This window comes from Sesamum indicum, linkage group LG2 (genome assembly GCF_000512975.1).
Source record: "Sesamum indicum cultivar Zhongzhi No. 13 linkage group LG2, S_indicum_v1.0, whole genome shotgun sequence".
In the NCBI taxonomy this organism is placed as follows: Eukaryota; Viridiplantae; Streptophyta; class Magnoliopsida; order Lamiales; family Pedaliaceae; genus Sesamum; species Sesamum indicum.
Genome location: NC_026146.1, coordinates 14,940,194 through 14,956,972, shown reverse-complemented (window position 1 = coordinate 14,956,972; position 16,779 = coordinate 14,940,194). Strand labels below are relative to the sequence as shown.

The window sequence follows — 16,779 nt, the reverse complement described above, 5'->3', positions numbered from 1 at the left end:
TTGATCGGTGTGTGGGTATTTATCAATTTTCATATTAGTGATATGAACTTCTGTGTATAAATATAGTTACTGCAATTAATAAAAAGTATTAATATTAACTTAATAAAGATTAATCAATAATTAAACTGATGCATACAATTAACTTTCTTCTTCTAAGAAAGTAGAGAGCAGAACAAAATAAAGTTATGATTTCCTTTTTTTTCCCATAAAAATAATAATTACATGATTATATTAATACTTCAATAAATTAAGTAATACATCAATTCTATTAATAAATGAATATAACTAAAAATTATTAAATAAATTATAATAATCTCATATACAATAAAATAAATACATATACATTGATTAAAATTCAAACTCAAAACCTCAAAATTGTTGAAAAGAAAAGCTTATTAGAAAGCTAATGATTTGAAGGGAAGATGTGTGGCGGACTGCCCACGAAAGGAGGAAAAGAAAGAATCGAAATTGATGGGCACTCAAGTGTGTAATCCACCACCGCACCGCTTTTGTCATGCATTTCCGTTTTGGGCAATGATGGATTCACTGAATTTTTTATTTTAATTTTTATTATATTTTTATTTTATTTACTATTTCTGTATATAAATTTTTTAATAAAATATATCATATATTTTTTATATATATAGTATACATATATATTAAAATATAATAAAAATAAAAAATATAATATAATTTGAAATTAAAAAAAAAATCAATAAGAACTTATCCTCCACTCCTTTATGCACTCTTGTTGGTGTAACTTTACAGAATTTGGGTCCCTTCTTTCGCCATCCAAATCTTCACTTTAATCTTTATTATCTCTTTCATTTTCGTTTTTTTTTTCTTCTTTTCATTTTTTATTGACTATTTTTCTTCTTAGCGATTGTGTTTTATATTTAAATCGGGAATGTTTTGAAATATTTGTTCGCAATATTACTATAAGAAAAACCAAATATAATCATATATAAATATTGCTGCCGTGATGAAATTATTACTTCCCATCGGCAAAAAAATTATTAGAAAGAGAGAAAAAGTTTACTTTTAGACATCTTTACGAAATAAAATCAATAAATTTGAATCAAAATAATCTAGTTTATTTAAATTCTTTTCTAATAACCCAAAATTACCACAAAATCAGGCATCCTTGTACATATCGACAAAATTATCAGAGTCCAATACCACGAGCAGCAGAAAGTTGGCGGAGAGGTTTTCGCATTTTGTCTGAGACACAATCAAGAAAGCATTATTATTATTATTATTGTTGTTGTTATTATTTATTTGATTTTGTTGATTTTCTGGTCGAGTTGGGCTGTCCCCCTTTCTTTTCCTGTTGTTTGGACAACATATACCTTAATTTTGTTGTGTTTCTTCGTTAGGAAAGCGACAGGCTTGATGATGAAGATGACACATTTTGTTATTATCTAATTAGGGTTAATAATTAAATATTTAGATGGCATTGACAACAAGTATGGTTTTGAGCCTAATGTATGGAAATAATATGTGGTCAACATATTATTCACATCAGATATCATTCTCATCATCTAGTTTTTTTTAAAAAAAAAATTACTTTTTTTTTTCATTTTATAATATTTTATTTCTTTTTTAAATAGAGAAAAAATATTTTAAATAGAGAAAAAATATTTTACCCATCTTATTGATATTGTTATAATTATATAACTATTGCTTCAGAAAAAAAAAAGAAAAGAAAAGAAAACATATATGCAATTTTTTTTTAAAAAAATATCATTGATATTTCTAAATCAATCAACATACTATTACAGCATTCAATACACAATATTTCTAAATCAGCCAACAATTTAAAGCAAGCAAAGAAACAATATATCAAGTTCAAAGCACACAAAATAAACAATATACCATTATTAAAAATGGACTAAATTTCTATACCTGTAAAATTTAAGCTTACGATTTTTTTATTGTGAAACCTCAATTTTACCGCTTACGTTCGGACAAGAAATCATTGTTATATGCAATTTTGAATGAGCGTGAAACAGAGGCAGGGCACAATGCAGACAGCTTGGAGACTTGAACATTATTAGTAGATGATGAAAACAGATGCCCGTGAAAGAATTGACCCCCAAGAAATTGACATTTCTGATCGCACTCATAATACCCTCGGCGTGTGTAATAGTGGCCATGGGCAATATTGGGATTTTGAGTTTGCATATTTAACTAATTAAAAAACTGCTACATAAACTTGAGGCAAAAACTTTAAATGCATTAATTGGATATTCATATTTAATGAGTTATTGATTGTCGTATTTCAAAATACACTCGATGAGTTTGAAAGCAATTAAGTATCATCGCAAAATTGGTCGACAAAATAAATAAAATAGAAAATGACTACCAAAAGTGAGTAAAATGCCTAAATGTCGACTCAAAACACTAATTTCTTTCTTTTGTTTTTTATAATATTCAGTTCATTACACCGTTCCATACATTTAAATTTAAATATTAGTTCGATATTTTAAAATCAATGAATGTGTTCAAAGAAATTAAAATATTATTATAAAAATAAACTACATATTTGTATCTAAATTTATCCAAATATTTATTAGTATAAAATACACTTTTCAACTATTCTTGATGTAACATATATATACCCCTAAACTATAAAAGTAACACTTACACACAATAATTAAATTTTGGATAATATTACCCATATTATATATATATATATATATATATATTAATATAACAAAGTAAAGTACACGTATAAGCCTTTGGTTTGGATCTTGGGCTGCATAGGAAATCTGGATCTATAATGCAAAAACCAGCACACCTTCAACCTACTTTTTATTCAAATGATGGGAGAGAATTCTGGCCCACTACTGGATGATATAGGGATGCCCCATTTTCTAACAATATCCCATTATTAATTTCACTATTAACATGATTTGACCAAAAATATTAATATATAATGACATTTTTTACAAAAATTATTATTATTATTATTAAAATTATGAAATTCATTAAAATAAGGGACTATTACTATGCACTTGAAAGACGAGGAACTAAAGTGGGACAAAAATAAAGATTTATCAAAATATAAAAATAAAATTAAACAACCAAAATCGGGTGAATTGAACTACATTAGAAGAAATATTACTTATAGCAATGACTACTTATTATGGTTAAAAATAAAAAAAAAGATATCAAATATAAATTAATTATAGCTAAGCAACGACTATTAGTAGTTGTTTCTGCAAGCGAAGTCTATTCATTAGCCACAACTAAAAATCATATCAAATATTCTGACTATGATTAAGTTAAAATCATGGCAGATATTAATTAATCCTAATTTAAATTTAATTTTTTGTTTCGATTTTGTCTGACTATAGTGGATAGAACTGATTTACCATTAATTTTAAATTGTTGTCATTTTACGACACAGGAAGTAATTATTTCTTTTGTAGTACTAATACATGCAAATCAATAAATATTAATATATATACATAAAGATATATGATAGAGTATTGTTAAAAAATTAAATAGATGAGAAAAACAAATCTGTCAAGACCTAATCTCTGGAATTAGGTGTTGAATTTAATCGCTCATAAATATTAACTACTTCTAACACTATAAACCTAACAGTGCGCACCCATAGCTATGTAAATAATTGAGTGTGTTTGGCTGAAATTATAAGTTTTTTAAAATATTAAAAAATTATTTTGATGAATTTTGTTTCTAAAAAGTTTATAAGATTTCATGTTTAGGATCTTATAATTTATTTTTAAAAAACGGCAAGTTTGACTTTTTTTTTTTTAATTAGATCTTTTAAGCTCTTTAATTTTAACATTCTATAAATAAAAATGCATTCATAGTTTTGTTAATAAAAAGTTTACCTTTGATATAATTGATGGTTTTTTTTTTTTTTCAAAGCAAAATATCTATTTGTATGATTTTATATGCTAATAGTTTGATGGATTTTTTTCGATTATTATTATATGAAGAATTTATTATGTTAAACACTATAACATTTTATAAATTCTGACATATATTTTAATTATTCAAATACTTTATTAGTTTATTTTTAAAATAAGTTACTGTATTTTTTAAATTTTAAATTTTTTTTGTAAGATGTATAAGCTAATAAAATATTTAAATAAGTCTAATCAACAGTACTCTCTGAGTCGAATCAATTACATTATTATTTGAGCTTATTGATTAACAATCCAATTGAAATTGAATGAGTTTTAACTGTAGAAAACATAATTGAATTGGAATAATTAATATTTTTAAGTATCTTATTATGGTCTTACTAACTAAATCTATATTAAAATTCACCAATAAAAAATTGTATTTCAATAATATGTTATATTCATTTATTAAATTAAATCGAATATCAAATAATTTAATTTATTTTTCTAATTCCTAGCCACTGACCTTAAATCCACTTTCTAAAACTTTTTCTCTCGCAATCCGTCTATCAATTATAGCAATAATTACATTTATACTTTCTAATTCATAATTTATTTTAAAAAAATTATCATTATCTTTTAAAAAATTACATTTACACTTATATTTTTAAAAATTGCACACAGCGTCCGAGAAACGTCCACAATATTACAATTTTTTATTTGTTGTCAGAAGTAATTCTTGTAATTAGATAAAATATAAGAATGTTTTATATAAATAGATTATAGATCCACAAAATGTAAATATAACTAATCTTAATTAAATTACTCTAATTATATCAATGATCACCTTCAAACTAGCATCACAATTCACACATTTTGAAACACGCAATTATCGATCTCTGTCTTTCGCGACAAAAAATCTGAATCATGGACTCCTCCAAATCTCCACCACCCACAGCGCCACCCGCCACAGGCACTCCCCTGCCACCACCACCCCCCACAGCCCCTGCCGCGAGCTAATGGCGGCGTCCCTGGACCGTGGTCCACTGGCCTTTGTGACTGTTTCTCCGATGTTCCCAATTGTAAGTTTGCTGTTTCTCTCTCTGTCTGATGAATCTATATACATAATAATTCTAATATAATATTATTTATTTTGTGTTTTTGCAGGTTGCATAACATATTGGTGCCCCTGCATAACTTTTGGACAGGTAGCTGAGATTGTAGACAAAGGATCCACTTGTAAGTGAAGCTAACTCTCACAATTTCGCTTCTTTCTTGTTAGAACTAGCCGTGGAAGTATGTCGTTTGAAAGGCAGTTTTAGTCCATATACACTCATAGGGATAAAATTGTTCGAAAATCTGACAGATGATTAAAAGTAAGCAATTTTGTAAATTACTAGACCTAAACAAAAATGGACATAGTTGTCGAACTAAAATTAAAATTAGACATACTTAGCGGACTAAAATAATACTTTTTCCTCAGAAATTAGAAGTCTGTCATGATTTTTCTTCAAGCCACAGGAAATAAATTTATTTAGAAATTATTATATTTATATAATTTTAAAAGAAAATACTTGTATATCATAAGCGTGTTAGTACCTTTCTTCAGTCGCATTATATTATTTTCTGGACATTTGATTAATAGGAAACAAATATGATGAGACCCAGTTAGAGCCATTAGAAACCAGATACGACGTATGATATAATTGGACTTAATTAATTAAACATACAATTTATATTGAACTCCAGATTATAATGATGTGTTTCATCAGTTGCATGATATTATCAAAAATGACATTGATCAACTAATAAAAAAATAAATATAACGAAACCCATTTAGAACCTATTAGGATCCATATATATAGAACTCATAATATAGTTGAATTTATTAATTAAAATCCATATTAGACCTAATCCAACCCAACCCATATTACCACCAGTAGATTATATCATGTGTGGTGATATTTTTAAAAAAATTGTATTTTACGTCTCAAAAAATTTGACCTAAATTAGGTTTGGTGGAACTAAAAAAATAATAATTATTAATATTTTGCAGCTTGTGGGACAAGCGGCGCATTATATGCTCTAGTAGCGTTCATCTCGGGATGCCCATGTATATACTCGTGCTTCTATCGGTCGAAGATGCGAAAGCAGTATATGCTGACGGAAAGCCCATGCATTGATTGTCTGGTTCACTTATGCTGCGAGTGTTGCGCCTTGTGCCAAGAGTACCGCGAGCTCAAACACCGTGGATTCGACATGACTCTAGGTAAATTTCCACTAATATTTCCACCTTGATAATTTAATTTTGACAAAACTGAAATGCAAGCTGTTGTGTCGGGTGGTAAGAAAGTCGGATTGCAAAACGGAGTCTTGACAATGAGTAAGAGTTGGGATCTTGGGAGTCTTTCAATCTCGTTGGAACAGACTTTACGATTAGATCATGGTTACTTGCTTCTTAATATGCGGACATAAATAGAATGTGAAAAGAATTATGACATGAGATCCAATTCGTTGCTTTATAGGTTTTAGTCACATATTGAGGTATTTATGTCTTATTTGAACATCGATTGTAGGATGGCATGGAAATATGGAAAAACAAAATCAAGGAGTGACGATGGCCCCATACGTTCAAGGAGGAATGAGAAGATAAGTGTCGATCAAGGCTAACCAATATTCACTGTGATACTAACTCCCGATTCTACTACTCATTGTTGTTTAGTTGAACACTTAAATTTCTGTATGGTAATAATATATGTTTTTCGTGCTAAATGCAATTTAACTCATGTGATAGGTCTAACAAATAATACCCTTTCATAACAATTCCTTGTTGGGTGTATTTATTAGATAAAAGTTAACTTTAGAAAGTATTTATAATTTCTCAAATAATAAATAAATATTTATAATTATAAAAAAATTTAAGAATACTGTCTAATTGTGATGTAAGTGCGAAGACCTCCGAAGTTCAAATTACGCAGTGGGAGTCTACAGTCAAAGACGCGTAGTAGGACAATAAAAAATCGTCATCATTTTTTATGGCCACTTCACCTATCCAAAGTTGACTCATTCCACATGTAATTACTATATACATATGTATTTTATGTAATGAGACGGTAATGTTTGAGGAGCTGAACATTTGATTAAAGATAAGCCATAGCTGCTGCCTAATTTTCATTCAGATTTTCGCACATCCAATAAATCATGTACTCTTCAAGTTCCAGCGAGTACCAGAAATTCTCCGATCTCGGCTCTACTCCGCCCACCGCCTCCTCCACCGCAACCGGGATTCCGGTCAGCGCAGGCCCCCAATCTTACTCCGACACGCCCGTCCCACGAGCTCCTATTCCGCTGAAGCCCCAGGTCCCTTGGTCCACAGGCTTATGTGATTGCTTCTCCGATGTCCGCAACTGTAAGTTTTGCAGCTCACTGAACGCTTCTTCAGGTGGCGCGTTCCTCACACGCACCGCCCTTCCCGATCTGATATGAGTTTCTTGAAATTAGAAAAACTGATCAATTATCCGTTTTATTTTAATCATCAGGTTGCATCACTTGCTGGTGCCCCTGCATCACCTTCGGCCAGATTTCTGAGATTGTCGACAAAGGGTCCAGCTGTAAGTCTCTTAATTTTTAATTCATTTTTAAAATATTAATATTAAATAATTTTTAGAATTAAGTCCATGGGAGATTCTGAATTCGAATTTCATTCCCTTTCACTTATGAAAAAAAAAAATTTATGTACGTGGACAAGTTATATATTATGAAGACACGTTAAGATATTATTACTAAACAATTATTATTTTTAATAATGCAAATACTTAAATGAGGTCATCATTTAATATTATCAATAATTAAATCAATTCATTGTATATATGTATATATAATTTAAAGTTTATGAATAAAAATATGTTGAATGATTATAAATGCTGGTGGTGCGCAGCGTGTGTGCAGAACGGTGCATTGTACACAGTGGTAGCGTGCGTGACGGGGTGCCCCTGCTTCTATTCCTGTTTCTATCGCTCTAAAATGAGGCAGCAGTATTTGTTGCACGAGTCGCCCTGTGGGGACTGTTTGGTTCACTGTTTTTGCGAGTCCTGTGCCCTCTGTCAGGAGTACCGGGAGCTCAAGAATCGCGGATTTGATATGTCCATCGGTAAGAAATTCAATTTACTTCATCCATCCTATTCTTTTGATTGTAAAGGGTGGTTTCTTGATCATGGGATCTCAAGGGTGGTTTCTTGATCATGGGATCGCAGCTTTGATTTTGATGTGATTTTGGATGGTTTTGTTCAGGATGGAACGGAAATGTGGAGAAACAAAATCGTGGGGTGGCTATGGCTCCTGTGGTTGAAGGAGGAATGAGTAGATAAATAATGACAGAGCCTTAGAAGGATTTTGAATTTTTAATTACTTGTTTTTGGTGGTTAATTCTGTCCGAATTGTGCTATTTATTTATTTATTTTTACGTAAGTTCTTGTTAATATTTCTAGTCGTCGAATGTTAATGTCTAGTGGTTGGTCTTCTTGTGTTGTATAGTAATTACAATATACTTGTGATGTGATCAGTGTATAATTCAAAAATAATTAATAAATATATCACACTTGTTTTATAATTGATTTGATTTAATCAAATTTAATTTGAGTGAGAATTTTTTGTATTTTGATTAATAGGTGTTGTAAGAAAATTATACCATGTATTTGCCACACCAAAAGTTTAGCGTTAGATAAAACTCATAATCGATTTTTGCTAGAAAAGATAAGTGTTCGTTTGACTCTTTTTTTCTTTTTTTAATGAGATTCGATTCATTACTATAATGTCTATTAGATTATATTGGTATAAAATATTAACTTATAAGGACAAAAAAGTAATTTAACATATAAATTACTACACATTATAACTCCTAATACTACTATAAATACAAAAAAATTATAATTTTTTTTATTATTCATCGATAGTGACCACTCTTACTAAAAAACTACATCAAAAATCATATTTTCACCTGGTGAGTTATCCTGTCGCGGGTAAAACTCCCAATTTTTTCCCTTCATAAAAATCTCGACCACATCATATTCAAACTTAAATATTAATTAAATATATTGGTATTCTTAATTCAACGTATATTCAAAGTAAACAAAAAAAAATAAAAATCTACTATTATAAAAATAAATTGTACATTCATATTTGTGGAGCTCAAATCCACAACCTCTTGAGTGTGGAGCCTTCAATTTGACTGTGTTTTGAGTTGCGTTTCAAGTGCAAGTGCAACTATTTGTGCCGTGTGGCACCGTTTTCAATATTCATTTTTAGGTTATTTCATTGAGAACACGTTTTAATAAAAGCTACAATTTATAGTATTTAAATTGTTATTTTTCATTTAACTATGGACTATGTTCATTAAACATTTTTTTTAATTATCCCATTAACCTTAAAAAATGAATTTACTTTTGAAATTATGAATCAAATGGCATTTTCACTTATTTTAAAAATAATTATTCCAAAAATAATTTTCTCCTAATTGATTGCTTATAATCAATTACGTCACTATCGGGTCAAGATCAAGTGGACTAAACCTGTCTTAGAGGCCCGATCTTGAGAATGTTGATCCAAATACATTTGACTGATCGCTATCTAAATTTGACTAAGCTCCACTTTGATCCATTCATTCAAGCCGGGCCAATTGATGAGCTGATAATCAATTTAATAACGTGTAATTAGGTACGACAATGGATGGGTTTTATCCAACCCAAGATCCACCCATTAAATTTTAGCAAGACTCAAAACCCGTTCCGCTTCGTCCCCATTCCATCCCACTCCAATTCGGACCCACGGGTCTAACACGCAAAATTCGATTTTAAATTGATCAAAATATTTTTTATTATCAAATATTTAATAAGTTGTTTTTACATAAATATCTTAATTTATTTTATGAATATATGTATTTAAATAAAAAGTAATATATCTGTAAATATTATTCAAGACGGATCTGAGACAAATATATGGATATATTTTAGATAAATATGCTATATTGAGCAATACCTCAATCAACTGATGCATCAATGTGAATATGTACTTAACAATTATAAATAAATTACAATAACTTACATAAATTGATACAATAACTCACATAAACCACAAAAAATACCTTCATATTGTGTAACTCGAATTTATGATCTCAAACTTGTTCATAAAATTTCAATCTTATTTTTTTACCACTAGGTCAAAATATCATTAATTTTTTGTATTTTAGTTAAAGTTGGGGACACTACGACCCTTTAAAATAAGGGCCTAGTCAACCTACCCCTGAAGATAACCTTTTTCATTCATATTTTGTACTTTTGAACTATTTAAATTAAAATGACTTAAATAAAAACTCATAAACAATTTTAATTCTATTAACTTGTGCAACTTATTGATAAAATTATAAATATTAAATTATTTTTTCAAACACTTCAACTTTAAATTTTTTTCATTTCTTATTTTTATTTTTGAACACTTTTGACAGTTGTTTCATTTTTTTTAAAATTTATTTCTATCATAATAGTAAAAATAAAAATTAATGTAAAACACCCCAAAGCTCCGCTCATCACAAAATTCAAATTGACAGGCATAGAATGGAAAATGTGAAGTTGATTGGACCTAAAATAAACTGTATGAAAGAGGATGATTGGACTCATCACTCTAAAGTTATGAATTTGAAATCCCACCGCCAATATGTGGAATATAATTTATTTTAATAGTAAATATTGATTATATATGATTATTTGGTACTGATAATTAGCATATCGTTGATATAGTTATCGATTGTTGTTAGAAATAAATATTTGATATTAATAATTATAATCGATTTATTAAAAAAACACATTATTTTTACTTTAAAAAAAAAGATGATTGAAAGTAAAAAGTGCTAGAACAAAGAATAAATTTTTTTATCCAGAACAGGTTTAACTAAATCAAAACAATCATAGAATAAGTGCAATACACATGTTATATGATTGATTATTTTTTTTAAATTACACAACAATTATTTAATAAATATATTATAATCATATAAATATTTTAAATTTTATCAAACAAAAAAATATAAAAAATTTAAATTTAACTAAATTCAATCTGAATGAAAATTTAACGAACAAAGAAAGGAGAGTGATGGAAGAGAGAAGAGTCGGGTGAATGTCGAGGTAGAGAAAAGGGAGAGGGGAGGGCCCCGTTGGGCGTTGGCGTTGCACAGCATTTGCCCGTGATTTCCGATGCTTTTCTCTCCCAACGAGGATCCCAAACTTTTTCTTCTTTCCCCTTTTCTCCTCTTTACTTTCTTCTTTTCTTCTTTTTTCATAATTTTATGGGTAAATGGACTTTACATCTTTTAAATGGTCAAGTAGCGGACCAGACCTCAATCAAGTCTAATTTAATTAACAAAATTGAGGTCCCATAATTATAAAATTATTGATTTAAATCCTATTCATATATATAGAATGTTATTTACTTTAATAGTACTTATTTATTTGATACAATTGTATGATATTAATAATTAATATATAATTGTTATAGTTATTGGTAATTAATAAATATAGATATTTGATATTAATGATTATAATCGATTTATTAAATTATTAATATATTATAAATATTTGATATTAATTAGTATAATTGTCAGCGATAAAGATCAAAACTATAATTTTTATCGATTCATTTAAAAAATAATTGACCCTAAGAATTGGGTTAAACACGTTACTCCCTCTAGTATATGGTGAGTTTACAATAAAGCCCTCAAATAATTAATTTCTACTTTCTTTTTGGTTTTTCCTAATTCTTGTTCATTCATTTTATTTTCTGTTTCAATATTCTTTTTTATTTTCTCTTTCTACATCGATGTAAGTTGTACACGTGATTTACTGAAAAAGTTTTTTCGACACACAACTGCTTCCCAAATCTTATATCTGCAGAGGGAGAATTTTTTAAAAGATTAGGAATTGAATTGTCAAATTATGAATAGTGAAGTTAATTAAAAAATAACATGTAGGGTATTTATAGTGATATTAAGAATTTTATAGTGTAGTAGAATGTATGTATTTATTTTGCTCCAAGAATTCGTCTATATTTGGAGTATTGTGCATAGTGAGGGGTGTCCACATAATTATTCTCCCGACCACATAAATCAGTCTCTTTCATTTGTTTTTATTTTCTGCACAAACTTCACAATTTATAAATTAATTAATTTCCTAACATGTAAAGTATATCTCACTCTGAATTTTTTACAAACCTATTTCATGTCTAGTCCTATTTTACTCTAAATTGGTAAATCTTATTCATGTGTAGTCCTTTTCATCCATCAATCTTTGCCTTTTTCTTTCCTTTATTCTAAAACCATCCCTTCCTAATTCAAGCCCGACGTAATTTAAATTAATTGTATAATAAGTGTAATAAATTTGTCATATATTTATATAATTTAAAATTTTGGTCAATTACATAATAAATGTATTGCACTTAACTCCTTTTACTTTGTGATATAAGTTATTTGATTGATAGGAATTATATTATGTTTACTTAAACTGTTTGAATTGAATAACTATGTGGATTGAGTTATTTAAGAAAAATAGCGATATGTACCGGACTTGAAAATAAAATCTAACCCTCATATGTACCGGACTTGAAAATAAAATCTAACCCTCATAATACCAAGCAAACATTTTACAGAGTATATTGAGCAGATTATCTAATCTAATAATAGAGAGTAAACCAGCAACTTATCCATTATTATGGAAATTAAATAATTTATGGGGTTGTACGTAAACGAGGTCTTACTGTGTAACTGATTCAATTCACTTAAACTTGATTAGAAATAAAAATTTTTAATACCCCACCCCCAACCCACACACTTTGCGAGCCACTTCATAATTGTGTTAGCTTGACCAATTGACCACCGGCAACATAAACACCAGCAGCATGGTTTTAGTGGCGCAGCCACCGCCACCACTGGCGGCAAAGTGAGTCATGTTGTTGTTTTTGGGCTCCAATAACGCCCTCCCCCACGGCCTTGTCCACACGCTACACCATAAAAATATAAAGCCCCTCAAAAGCACCAAAATCAAAACCAATAAAAGTCATTCCATTCGAGATTCTTGTTTGCACCTTGTTACAGTCAACACAACATGTTATGCAAGAATTTCTATGTCTCTGTATGAGAATGAGATACTCCACATAAATCAACACCATTCTTGTTTATCTTTTCGGATCCACACACAGCAGAGAGGCGGATAATAGATGAATAAGGGAAATGGAGGGAGCAGAGAAAGAGTTGGAGAGGAGAAGCAAGTTCTTGAACAGTTTAATCGAGAAGAAAAAGAAGGCAGTTGAGCAAAAACAACAGCATGATCGGATGAACGTGCGCGTGAGGGCCTCGGATATGCCTTTGTCTCTGCAGAATCACGCCTTCATGACTGCTAGAAACATTCTTGACTCCATGCCCACTTCTTCCAAGCTTGACAGCAAACGCCTTGCTCTTTCACTCAAAAAGGTATGTTTTTTCTTTTTCTTCTACTACTACTTAATTACTAATTGCTAAGAACTATTACTAGCTCTGTTTTGTCATTTTTTGCTACTTTCTTGGAGAATGGATTGGTCTGTTGTAATGATTTGTATATTGTTGATTTGCTGCTTTTTTTTATATGTTTTTTGTGGAATTTGTATTTTCTGTTCTTTGGTGTATTCAGAGTAAAGTATATTTGTGACTTGTGGTGGTTCTACTGTTCTGCAGTAGCCTGTGAGATTCTAGTAGAAGTTGTTTTGACTCTCTTATACTGTCCAGATGACCAATTTTCTTGAACATGTGTATTTCTTTTTGTTCAAAGAACCTTCAAGTAGAAGATGTTGTGAATAAAGATTACTGCTATTTTTTCTTTCTTGAATGATTAAATTGGAGGGAAGGGTGGAAATGAGTGTTTGCTTCCCTGATTGAAGAATTCCATTTTTGCCATAGCTACTGGAATGGAACAAGCCCATCACTTCAACTCCAACAAAGTGCTGAATGGTCTAGACTACTGATGGTTGAGTATGTATGATTTCAACAAACTACATACAAGTATTTGATACCAGTGCAATACAATGTGTTGAGAATGAACGAACAACGAGCTCCTATTTGGTATAAAGGGCACTGGACCCTACCCAGGGTAACATTCTTTATGGAATGGTGGGTATCATGACTGAGTGAAACATTGAAGCTGGTCTAAGTGATGTTCTGCTGTTTTTAAGTTCTCCAGGCTCTAGCTTGCTATTCTCTTGGCATTTGTGCTTTTGGAGTTCATCTCAACCTCTGTTTGATCAGTTGTAAGGATAATCTATCTAACTGTAACTTGAAGAAACAATGGAACAGATACATATGAACAGAACTTTTGTTGGATATACATCAATTACCACGATCAATAGTCCAGTTTGTTCTCTAGAATCCTTCTACTTAAGCATACCACTGCACGGCACTCGTTGTCCCATTTCTATTGTTCCATTTAGATAAAAGCCATCTTTAAATGAGGTCCGTTTGTTAGAACGGAATTGTACCCTTATAAATTGTGAAGTTTTGGGACAGAAAAAGATGAGTTGAAGTCGGAGCACTATCTCTATACCATTATCTTCTTGTCAAGATCACAGAAGTTCAATCTTTAATTTGAACACATTCGAGCTATATGCATCTTGTTAAATTCTTATTCTCGATTTATCTTTTGTTTGAAAAATAAAGTAATGATGATTATTACAAGAGTAGTCATGACAAGGTTTTCTTGAATTTACAGGAGTTCGACTCAACATATGGTCCGGCTTGGCATTGCATTGTGGGAACCAGCTTCGGATCATATGTGACACATTCACTGGGAGGGTTCTTGTATTTCTCAATAGATAAGGTCTATGTTCTTCTCTTCAAGACTGCTGTTGAGCCTTTGGACTAATGATATTGTTCTTGTTGATTCTAAACCATTCTCTGTTTTCTGAAGTTTGATGGAAAACCAAAGCAAACAAAAATGATTGTCCCTTTGTATCAATCATCCTAAGAAGTGATAGTCCTTTTTTCTTTTTTCTGCCCTTTAATTCCTTTATCACCTTTCCTCTTAATTTTCTCTATTTACTAAGCAAATGGTTATCAACATTTGGGTTTTCGGGAGTAGTGGACCTAATTAGCAAAAGCTTTAAATATAGGAAAGAAGGAGAGAAGAGAGTGGGGCAAGAAGTCAAATTGGGAAAGAAATCTATTAAAAATGACAAAAGGATCCTTCTATTGAGAATCAGGCAAAGGGTGCTTGCTGTCAGTGAATGTACAATTGAAGAAGGGTGTAAATGTTATTTTTATAATTTAAACTTGTATTGTGTAGAAGTACAATAATTTCAAGATGCAAAATGTCAATTATTGATTGCGTGATCAGTTTTTCTTTTTCTTTTTTATTTTAATTAGTTAAATTCAAAATCAAACTTTCTTATCATGAGTATTGAAATACAGATATTGACAATAAAATCATAATGACAATTTCCTGATTTTTTCCAACACAGCTGAATTCAGATATTTGTTCATTACAATTACAAGTGGCGATAATTGGACAAATCTACCAATTCTCATATGCCGACATATGAACAGCCACAAATTATAAATCTCAAACAACAAAATTTCAACTCATTTACTTAACCAAAGCATCCATGGCAGATGAGAAAGAAGAGTCACAGTCAGCACCAAATGAAGCTCTTTTCTTTTTCTTGGCTTATCTTCCTCTCTTTGAACTTTTAGCCATGACTCGAGTCTGCAAAACACTGAGAGAAGCCATAAACAATGACATACTCCCCTGGCTGAAACTCGTCGTGGATCGGCCTATCAATTGCCGTCTCACTGACGATATCCTCATGGAAGTTGCTTCCAAAGCAGAAGGTAGGCTGCAAGTTTTGGTTCTGATCAACTGTGTGAAGATTACTGATGATGGGCTGTTGAGGGTTATTGCACAGAATCCTCATATCAGCCAGGTATGAATTTCTATTCTGTGGTTGAAAAGGCTGGTTTTTGATTTGGTCGTTTTCCTATGTAAATTATACGGTAAATGTAACATACTTATCATGTCCTAGTTGAATGCGGGCTAAAATTTCCATACAATCATGTTACTTAACTACTTAGAAGTCGCCACTGACCTAGCCGTTAACACCGTGCTTGCCAGCTTCATGTACCAGGCTGCACAAGCTTATCACCAGGAGGAGTCATTAGAGCGCTGAAGCTTCTAACCAAGAACAGCCACAGAATCAAGAGCCTCAAGATCAGCGGAATCTATGGTGTTCAGAAGGAAGACCTTGAGATGATTCATAATCTGATCAATCACAAACAAACACAACACAAGAGAAACATTATCTTTTGTCACGAGTACAAGAAATTCTCGACCCTAAAACACATAGACACCAACTGTCCAGTTGATCTTGATGTATGTCCAAAGTGCAACGAGGTAAGAATGGTTTTCGACTGCCCTAAAGTTGACTGTAAGAAGCGACAAGGGAGCCAGTGTAGGGGGTGTGAATATTGTGTTACGAGATGTGTAGAGTGTGGCATATGCATAACAGAGAGTCAAGAACTGGAAGAGGTTTCCTGCTCAGAAACTTTGTGTTCGGATTGTTGGATAAAGCTGCCAAAATGCAACTTTTGTAATAAGCCATACTGTAGCCAGCATGCGGATCAGCAGCACAGGGTTTCAGGGTCTACAGGATTTGTATGTGCTGCTTGCCATTCAAAATACTATTGAGAGCTTTGTAGTCATTTCTGTAAATTTCTAAATTACACTAACACCCCTTTAGTATAGACATATTTCAAAATATCTAACATCATTAGTACAATCATATTTTATGCTACAAATTACTTCATGACTGAAGGGTTGTTAATGTAATATTTTCCAAA

The 16,779-nt window shown here is 30.7% G+C and overlaps 3 protein-coding genes across 9 annotated transcripts; all 3 read left to right on the top strand.

Annotated features, from left to right (window-relative positions):
- On the top strand, positions 4,759-6,670 carry LOC105156322 (protein PLANT CADMIUM RESISTANCE 2-like; the record flags this gene model as incomplete). Its single annotated transcript, XM_020698642.1, has 4 exons — positions 4,759-4,960; positions 5,046-5,117; positions 5,935-6,147; positions 6,455-6,670. Coding segments are annotated over 4 exons (564 nt in total), but the record flags the coding sequence as incomplete, so codon positions are not given.
- On the top strand, positions 6,978-8,487 carry LOC105156215 (protein PLANT CADMIUM RESISTANCE 2-like). Its single transcript, XM_011072289.2, has 4 exons — positions 6,978-7,287; positions 7,418-7,489; positions 7,816-8,028; positions 8,169-8,487. Exons 1-4 carry the CDS (start codon positions 7,080-7,082, stop codon positions 8,243-8,245), a joined length of 570 nt encoding a protein of 189 aa, XP_011070591.1. The 5' UTR covers positions 6,978-7,079; the 3' UTR covers positions 8,246-8,487.
- Positions 12,755-16,681, top strand: LOC105156214 (F-box protein SKIP28-like). Of its 7 annotated transcripts, none has more exons than XR_002286578.1 (4): positions 12,756-13,389; positions 14,657-14,764; positions 15,556-15,866; positions 16,055-16,681. XR_002286578.1 is itself a non-coding variant. In XM_020691820.1 (3 exons), the coding sequence occupies exons 1-3, from the start codon at positions 13,150-13,152 to the stop codon at positions 15,483-15,485; spliced, it is 429 nt and encodes a 142-aa protein (XP_020547479.1). In that variant the 5' UTR covers positions 12,755-13,149; the 3' UTR covers positions 15,486-15,544. The 7 variants fall into 7 exon arrangements, 5 of the variants coding, with proteins under 5 accessions (XP_020547479.1, XP_020547480.1, XP_011070590.1 ...); XR_002286579.1 differs by having other exon boundaries at positions 12,758-13,389; positions 15,637-15,866; XM_020691820.1 differs by lacking the exons at positions 15,556-15,866; positions 16,055-16,681 and adding an exon at positions 15,405-15,544 and having other exon boundaries at positions 12,755-13,389.

Bases quoted from the DNA above. Each gene is read 5' to 3' on its own strand.
- LOC105156215 (XM_011072289.2), top strand. From the start codon at position 7,080: ATGTACTCTTCAAGTTCCAGCGAGTACCAGAAATTCTCCGATCTCGGC. The intron at 7,288-7,417 runs GTAAGTTTTGCA...TTTAATCATCAG, and splicing joins CTTCTCCGATGTCCGCAACT to GTTGCATCACTTGCTGGTGC. The intron at 8,029-8,168 runs GTAAGAAATTCA...GGTTTTGTTCAG, and splicing joins CGGATTTGATATGTCCATCG to GATGGAACGGAAATGTGGAG.
- LOC105156214 (XM_020691819.1), top strand. From the start codon at position 15,639: ATGACTCGAGTCTGCAAAACACTGAGAGAAGCCATAAACAATGACATA. The intron at 15,867-16,054 runs GTATGAATTTCT...CGTGCTTGCCAG, and splicing joins AGAATCCTCATATCAGCCAG to CTTCATGTACCAGGCTGCAC.